Here is a 9,415-nt window from a genome sequence, read left to right on the forward strand (position 1 = left end):
ACTACTTTCAAACAATACACCTACGTCCACCAACTACTCAGTCAAATTTTATTTCAACAATACACCTACACGTGGTCGAAATATTGAATCTTATAAATGCCCTATAAATTAAATTTTGGATGTAAGGTTTTCATGTTTCTAGAATTCAATTTTTAGAAGAGATTTTTACTTCACATTATAAATTACTTGAAATTACTATTATTGGATAAGTAATTGCACAATTAAAATTATTGGGTAAATAAAATTGAAGAGTTAAATATTGCATAGTTAAAAGAAGAATCAAATACAAAACGTTATAAAAAAATACAAATTAGTTATGGGTGTTTCTCTTCCTATATGTACAACTCTCCTAATAGTCAACTTGAGATACTTCTTTCTTTTAGTTATGAAACCCTCCATTGTCAGCGGTAGAGTGTTGAAAATGTTTACATAATTTTGGGAGGATAACTTCTGTTCTTGATTCAATAATTTAGGGAATTGCTAGGGGCACTCAGCAACATTGCTGGTGCACCCAACAATTTTTGAAAAACCCCAAACTACCCCTGAACGTTTTTCTTTTATAAAAAGGCGCTTTTTATTTTTTTCGTTACATAGTTGGTTTCTTTGTTTCTTCGTGCTTGTGATGTGCAATATTTGGAGCTTTGAGAGAGTTTGGTGTGTGGTGAAGTTAGAGAGCTCTGCTTTGGTGTGATATTTGTCAACTAAGGTACATATTTTATAGCGTTTGTGTGTAACATTGTTTATTTTGGGTAAGCGTCTAATTTGAAGCAAATGAGGAAGTTCTTCCACGAGCATTCCATGGAAGACACTTCTTCCGTAGTAGAAATTGCAATTGCGGAAGAAGGTTCTTCCGTGGAATGCTCGCGGAAGAACTTCTTCCATGAGAATCAACGGAATAACCTTCTTCCACAATTGCAATGGCAGTTGCGGAAGAAGTTTCTTCCGTGGAATGCTCGCGGAAGAACCTTCTTCCGTGTACTCTTGCGGAAGAACTTCTTCCGTGTCTTTCCACGGAAGAACCTTCTTCCGTAGTTGTTTTTCAACTGCGGAAGAAGGTTCTTGTGTGGATGAATTAGTTTTATGATTTTGTTAGTTTTAAGATTATTTTGTGTTTTATTTGGGTTAATTCTATGTGTAATATATGTGAAACATAAAATTATATTACTTGGTTGAAGTGTTGATTTATTTGCCTAGGTTGAAATATTTTTTGGTTAAATGAAGTTTGTAGGTTATAATTTTGAAATTAGGTAATTAAAAGTTGAATTTGGTTGTTGTTAAATTAACACTTCATGTAGATGTAGATTAAATATTTGTGTGAGGTTGTGAGATGTTGAATTAGTTGGATATTCATAGTTTGTAAATTTTTTTGGGTTGTTTTATTGTTCAAATTATTTAGTTGAATGTTGAATTAGGTGATAGTTATAGTTTGAATTAAGATGGATGAAGATCAATGGGCATATTACAGTACGATGTCCGAAGAAGTTGATATGGATTTTAAAGATGAACAAGATTGTGGTGTGAATGAAGGACATGTTGATTGTTCAAACGCTTTTAATACTTCTCAGGTAATCATCTTGATCAGTTTCAGTCGTTAGGTTTAATTTATGCTTTTTGTAAAAATTAATATGTTGGGGGTTCTATCATAGGTGTTTGCAACTCGAGAGGATGTTTTGCAGTGGGCTCGAACAGTTGCCCATGAAAACGGTTTTGTTGCAGTAATTATGAGGTCTGATACATACACTGGTAGTAGTGGAAGAACTTCATTTGTGTTAATTGGGTGTGAAAGGAGCGGTGAGTACAAGTGTAGGAAGAAAGAATTTGTTAGAAGAGACACAAGCACTAGGAAATGTGGTTGTCCCTTCAAGATTTGTGGGAAACCAGTGCATGGAGGTGAAGGTTGGTCGGTGAAGCTGATATGTGGGATTCACAACCATGAATTGGCGAAGACCTTAGTTGGACATCCATATGCTGGGAGATTGAAAGATGACGAGAAGAACATCATTGCTGATATGACGAAGTCGAATGTGAAACCAAGAAACATCCTGTTGACGTTGAAGGAGCACAACATCAACAGTTGCACCACGATCAAACAAATCTACAATGCAAGAAGTACATATTATTCTTCAATCAGAGGAGATGACACTGAAATGCAACACCTAATGAGGCTCCTTGAATGTGATCAATACATTCATTGGCATAGATTGAAGGATGAAGATGTGGTGCGTGATTTGTTTTGGTGTCACCCAAATGCAGTTAAGTTATGTAATGCGTGTCATCTTGTTTTTTTGATAGACGGTACCTACAAAACAAATAGATATAGGCTCCCATTGCTTGACTTTGTGGGGGTGACACCAACCAGGATGACTTTCTCTGCTGGGTTTGCATATCTAGAGGGTGAGCGCATGAACAATCTTGTATGGGCATTGGAACGCTTTCGAGGCCTTTTTTTAAGAAACGATCGCCTCCCTGTTGTTATTGTCACGGACAGAGACCTAGCCCTGATGAATGCTGTGAAAGTTATGTTTTCGGAGTGTAAGAATTTGTTGTGCAGGTTTCACATTGACAAGAATGTGAAGGCAAAGTGCAAATCGCTTATTGGTCAGAAGAATGCGTGGGACTACGTAATGGATAGCTGGGGTAATCTGGTAGATTGTCCTTCAGAACAGGAGTTCCCTAAGCACCTTCAAAGGTTTCAAGTAGCGTGTTCCCCGTGGCCAATGTTCGTTGACTACGTATGCGAGACATGGATTGTCCCACACAAGGAGAAATTCTTCACGACCTGGACGAATAAGGTGATGCACCTAGGCAACACAACAACAAATAGGTATTTACATGTTTTATTATTTTTGTCAATTTTCTTTAAATGATTGTTTTAGTATAAATGATTGTTATTAATTTGTGTTGTCTGTTGTGTGTTTTAAATGTAGGGTTGAATCTGCTCATTGGTCTCTAAAAAGGGTATTACAGAATAGTGTTGGAGACCTATGTAGTGTTTGGGATGCAATGAACAACATGATGACGCTGCAGCACACTGAAATTAGAGCATCATTCAAAACAAGTACGCATGTCGTTGGTCATGTTTTTAAGAAAACCTTATACAAGAGGCTTCTGGGAATGGTCTCAAGGTACACTTTAAATGAAATTTCGGTTGAGTTTGATCGCGTACGTCATTTCAGAGAGAATCTGTCTTCTTGTGGTTGTGTCTTGAGAACCACGCTAGGTCTTCCATGTGCATGCGAGCTACAAAGGTATGATGGTGGCAGCATCCCACTTGATGCAGTCCATATGTACTGGAGGAGACTTAGTTTTTCAGACCAAGGGTTATGTGAGGCCGAAGTCAGCATCAAGGAAGAGATCGATAGAATATGTAAAAGATTCGATGAACTTGATGTTTGTGGGAAAGTTACTTTCAAGAGTAAACTCTGAGAATTCGCGTTTCCCGATGAGACCTCTATGTGTCCTCCTCCATCAAAGGTTAAGACGCAAGGTGCCCCGAAGAAAGTGTTGAAAAGAAGCGAAAGATCGACAAAGCGTGATCCGTCTTATTGGGAGTATGTTGATGCTTATCATTCGGTTCAAAACAGCAACACCTCAGTCAGGCCCAGTGCATCATCTTTTGAACCACCGAAGCTAGCAAGGATGATCCCGATGTTGGATCAATTTGCGCCATTTATGCAGGGTTTCATTGAGGACGTTGTTAATGTGAAAGCGAATGGTAACTGTGAATATCGGTCAGTTTTCGCTTTGTTAGGTATGGGAGAAGAGTCTTGGGTCGTGATGCATAACGAATTGATTAAAGAACTTGGAAAATGGTTGCAAGACTACATAAAGATCTTTGGTGGCAGGGAGAGATTCGAACAGCTGAGGTTGTCCCTACACGTGGATGGGTTATCCAAGGTATGTGTTTTATGCTTTTTATTTATATAAATAATGTTAACATGAGTGACACGTGTATTTTTTTAGTGATTTAGGTTAGTGTGGATAAGTGGATGGATATAATGGATATGGGATATGTAATTGCGTTAAGATATAATGTAATCCTTGTATCGTTGTCACGACCACAAAGCTTCACATTTTTCCCTCTCAAAAGTCGGCCACCGGCCAATTCTTCTACGCACCGCATCATATGTGTCAGTCATGTGTTTGGCAGTCATTTTGTTCAAGTCCATTGAACATTCGTTTACTAAAATATTTTCAATTATTGAATACGTTGGTTTGTTCGTTTAACTTATTATTGTAATTTCACTTACAAAAGGTTTATCTGAAAGATCGTTGTCCTTTACCGCCTATGGCGTTGTTGTGGTCAAGCAATTTGTATCCAGAGGCAAAACAGTGGCCAACTCCATACGTAGGTAGAATGCAGCAGTACTTAAGCCTAATGACAATTAAAACAACGCACGTAGACCTAAGCGGACAATGAACTTGTAATATTTATGTATCGATATTTACAATTGGATTTTTGTTGATGTAGTTAATTAATATTGAAATAGTAATGAATTGTTTCGTGAACAAATTCAGAAGCTTGTCCATTTAAAAGAAATGACGTGAAACCAGAATTACTGGCGTGAGTCAACATTGATTCACGTGACACGACAATTACTGACGTCACACGATGTTGCTTTACTTGTACACTTAAAAACCAAAAATAGTCACGGGTCTGTTAAAAGTGAAGCCATGCACCTGCCTCGGCCATGTATATAAATGAGACATGGGCATATCCATGGTACTGAAGAGCAAGTGCTATTCAAAGTCTGTGAAAAGAAATTTCGATAAACAATGGCATTCTTAGGAGAAAGTTCATCTCAAACGATCGTCAACTCAAGGTTGGCATTCATTTTTCCAAATGGAGCCGTCATTCACAACGAGTGTGGGGTTTATTTTCAAAGTTCTACTCCAGTGCCCATGCGAGTACCAAACCTGTGTGATTTTTCAACTCTTAAAAGCAGAATACACAACACCCTTCTGCTAAACAACAATAAAGTTATGGATGAAATTCATTATCGGCGACCGCTCAAAGATACAGGTAACAACATTCACTTCCAATGTATGCAATTGAAACATGACATGGATGTGAATACCATGTTAATGTGTAATGATCAATTTTCATGTGTTGGACCGATTGAGTTGTTATGCACTGTTGGTAGAACACCGGGTGCAATTTTAAACTTACTTGAATGCCCCAGCATCCCTACCCATGATGTGGTTCTGTATTACAACGAAAGGTGGAACATGCCACGCCAAAACAACTTTGTGGGTTACGCGTTTATAGGAATAAATCCCAAAAAATTTGATATTCCAAAAGGATGTACCATAGATGAATTGAAGGATTTGATCAAGCAAGTAGCACCTAAAGGGAATCCTCCTCATGGGATTCATGAATCCCAAGTTGTAAGGCATTTGTTTTATCGACAACCTGCTCATTTAGAGTATTCTGACAAAGTTTTAAAATTAGAAATTATTGAGCTGAAATCTAACGACGACGTGCTAAAGGTGTTGGTAGAGTCCAATTACTGGAAACAATTTGTGCCAATAGAAACTTTGGCTCTCTTTAGTAAAGTGGTTATGGAAAATGAGGACGAGGTGGTTACGTCCTTGCATGATTGAATGCTAGTTAAATGTTGTGGTGTTTCGTGCAAATTAAATTTGTGTCCATGATGTTCAAGTCAATGTAATGTGTTAGTATGTCAATTTGTTATGTTTGTGACCCATTTGTAATGTGTAGTATGTATGAAAAATAGATGCTTAATGTCCTTGGTTGTAATTTATTGTTTTTTCTAACTTTGATGAGTAAATTTGTATAATTACTTTACTATTTTTAAAAAAATTAACTAATAATTTTATTTGACGTTGAAATGTTTTGGAATTATATTCCAAACAGGGGTACTTAGCCATGTTTGTTAGTGGCGCAGATTTATACGGATTTACAAAGAGAAAAAAGGTTTTCCATTAGTTACAAAATGCCCGAACTCAATTCTTCCCTTCTTTGGCCCATCTAGCACATTCAAGAAAGCAATTACCATCCACCTTTGTCACCCCCGTCATTTTTTCTTGCCCCAAAACCAACTTTTTTTATTTTTGGTGCTTTTATTTGAGGAGCGATTCGAAGGAATCGGTTGCTTTTATTTTTTTTGGGTTCATTGACGTATAAACATGACAAATAGGGGTCCTCGAGAGTGTCACGCGACTCCCACATAATTTAAAAAAAAAAAGCCCGAAGAGGGATACTTAAGCATGTTTTATATTAATATCATATCCAATAATATTTCATTAATTTAAAATTATTAATATCAATAGAATTATTATATATTTATAAAGAGATGGTTCTTAATTTTTAGTCTCTTTTAATATTTTTCTAATTAGAAATGAACAATTCATAATTAAAGAATTGTTGTTTAAATTATATAATTTTAGTATAAATAAAAAATTCAAATCATGATTGATGCGTGAATCATATATATTTGTCCAAAGAATCAAATCCAATCCCCGAATATTGACTTTATGTTTAATTAGCAAACCATGATTGATGCGTGAATCATATATATTTGTTCTTATAATTACCAACCACCATGGTTGCCTCTCGCACTATATATACTTAAATTATATAATTTCTGAATAGTTATAAATTTTAACATTTAAATTACAATTTCAAATTTAAAAACAAAGCAAATTTTATATGATACAACTTACTAAATATTTATAAATTTTGAGTCTCTTTTATATTTTTTTTAATTAGAAAGGAACAATTATAAATTAAAGAATTGTTGTTTAAATTATATAATAATTTTAGTATAAATAAAAATTTCAAACTTATTTTTACCATCAATTTACGTTTAATTTTAATATATACAATAAGTTCTTTTCATTTTCTTTAATGTAAGTATATATATTTTTTAACCATTTATTTAAATTACAAAGCGGGAGAAAATCTCCTTAAATTATTTTATGTTCTTTATTTTATATATTCAAATACCATTACAAAAGTGACTCATGTGTGTGGTTTATATTTAAATTTGAAAGCATATATTTATCACATACATAAACAAATACTAAAATTAACAATTTAAGTAAAAAGATAATTTAAATACATAAACAAATAGATACATGATGTAAGTCAATGTGTTTTATCACATACATAAAGAAATACTAAAATTTAAATACATAAACAAATACAATAAAAAGATAAATCCTAATCTATGCGGCGTCTCTGTCGCGGCCTAAGACTCTCATTTGCAGCGTCACCTCTAGCTATCCTCGGACAACGAGTCATGATATCATATAAGTCAGTGCCTTCAGTGACCATCCTAAGGTTGATGACCCGCTTCAATTCCTCAACAATCGCTACACATCCTTGGCAGTCAACCTGTCTCAGTGAAAATAACAAACTCAGTATCAAATTTTAAAAAAAAATTATGAAAAATTACACAAGTTATGCTTACCACTAAATGCGTAGGGAGATCAGACGTGACTGAAACCTTAGGGATAGGTGGCTCGATGAACTCCTCAACATGAGGGGGAGACGGATGTCTCAGCTCAGCAGTCTCCTCGGTAGGTGTCAGAAACGGGTGGGATATCCGAAAGAACCAGTCCATGTAGTATGGCGCCACTTGCCCAAGAACTACACAGATCTCCCCCGCACCTACCAAATGGTCTGAAAAATGGAGCCACCGGTCGTCTATGTCATCACCCGTCAAAGAATCACTAACCGACGGTGGAGGGACGGTCTGAATGTAGCCAAACTGTCAAATAACCCGCTCAGGTCGAACGTACACGACAATCTGACCCCATCTCAGCTGGCCGGTGTATGAGGATATCAAGTCAAAGCCCCTGACTCCCCGGTGCTCAGCGTAGGGCATCCAACACACGTCAGTCACAGTCAGGGCATCCATACGTGTCCGATACGGGGCTCCCTTGATCCCTGTCATATGAGCCTTACCCGTAAGCCACCTAGAGGCCCGGGGGCTCCCCTCATCATAAGCATCATCAACGACGCATCTATGCACCGTAGGAAAGTGCTCGTATATCCAACACTACAAACACATGCTCAACATCAATTAAAAAAAAAGGATTCAATGATACTTCAATTTAAATTATAAGTAATGATACGTACCTGAAGAAGTGTAATGTAACCACCCATTTGCCGTGTAGAGGCCTGTGATGCGTCGTTCAGATGGTTGTACATGTGGGCCAACGCTGCCGCTCCCCAGGCGAATTCCCCTGCCTGGGTGAGATCCCTAGAAGCCTGCAGGTGCACGATACGTACATGGGTTGCAGTCTTGTTGGCAAAAAGAGTACAACCCACCAAGTGGAGCAGATACGTGCGGGCTACTACAACCCATCGTCTCGCCCTGCACTAGCTCTCATATAGGTCCCGAAGCCACCCCAAGCGGACCTGAGGCCCACCAGCCTGTCGGGTCTCAGCGGTAGCCTCCTCATTGCTCACCTCAAGCAGCTCCGTTAGTAGACCAATCGCGTCTAAAGTGACCAGCAGTTCGAACTCATGAAGCACGTCGATGATGGGAACGTGTAGGAGAGACGCCACATCATCCAACGTGATTTTCAACTCTCCTACTGGGAGGTGGAAGCTGCTACTCTCCCGATGCCACCTCTCGACAAAGGCGGATATAAGTCTAGGATCACTGGTGATAACAGAACACTTGATCAGTGGACTCAGTCCGATAGCCGCAACCACGCCTTCGATCTCAGGCGCTGGTCTCCCAATTTTATCTACTTTTCTACCATGGGAGACCATTTTCAGATCGGGTCGCTCCTAAATTGAATAACAATTTATAATAATGTGTATATAAAAAACAATCCTACTACAAATAATTTTTATCTAATTACTCAACATTAAACCGTACGTACCTGTCCACTCCAGATGTTGTGTGCGACATGCTCAGCATAACCGGTCAAAACTGATGGGTCGCGTGGCCCACCGGGGAATCCCTCATGTGTAGCAGGTGACCCCAAGCTCGCATCAGTAGCCACTCCCTCTGTGTGAACAACATCGGCGACGCCTGTCATATTTACGGTACCATTAGACACATGAGGAGCATCCTCATGCAACTAAGGCACATCCTCAGGTCTCTCGGTAACATCCTCAGGCACACGAACCCGTTGCCTACATGCTGAAGCAGTGGGCCGATGACGCTGAGGAACATCAGCCTGAGGTGCATCCTGACTAATCTCTCTGCCTCTATCGGTTCCTAACGCACGACCTAGACCTCGTGTTCTAACCATGATCTGAAATCATGAAGAACATTTACTTTTATTCGTTAAATTAAATATTCAAATAATTCATAACAAAGCTTTGGCATTACAAATTTGTTCAAACACATGTTTTGTATGTCTATTCAAATAATCTCTTCCTAACAAAGCTGGTTTGTGTGTGTATATTCTTGTTGTTTTTGGGTTTAGT

At 38.0% G+C, this 9,415-nt stretch overlaps 2 protein-coding genes across 2 annotated transcripts; one reads left to right on the top strand and one right to left on the bottom strand.

Annotated features, from left to right (window-relative positions):
- Nucleotides 1-3,453: 3,453 nt before the first annotated feature.
- LOC114402006 lies at nt 3,454-4,548 on the top strand. Its single transcript, XM_028364562.1, has 2 exons — nt 3,454-3,897; nt 4,519-4,548. The coding sequence occupies exons 1-2, from the start codon at nt 3,454-3,456 to the stop codon at nt 4,546-4,548; spliced, it is 474 nt and encodes a 157-aa protein (XP_028220363.1).
- A 3,191-nt stretch (nt 4,549-7,739) lies between these two features.
- Nucleotides 7,740-9,021, bottom strand: LOC114402008 (protein MAIN-LIKE 2-like). The gene is made up of 4 exons (XM_028364563.1): nt 8,863-9,021; nt 8,390-8,767; nt 8,108-8,239; nt 7,740-8,027 (listed from the first exon to the last, which is right to left on the bottom strand). The coding sequence occupies exons 1-4, from the start codon at nt 9,019-9,021 to the stop codon at nt 7,740-7,742; spliced, it is 957 nt and encodes a 318-aa protein (XP_028220364.1).
- Between the last annotated feature and the right edge of the window lie 394 nt (nt 9,022-9,415).

Source organism: Glycine soja, chromosome 20 (assembly GCF_004193775.1).
Source record: "Glycine soja cultivar W05 chromosome 20, ASM419377v2, whole genome shotgun sequence".
Classification (NCBI taxonomy): Eukaryota; Viridiplantae; Streptophyta; class Magnoliopsida; order Fabales; family Fabaceae; genus Glycine; species Glycine soja.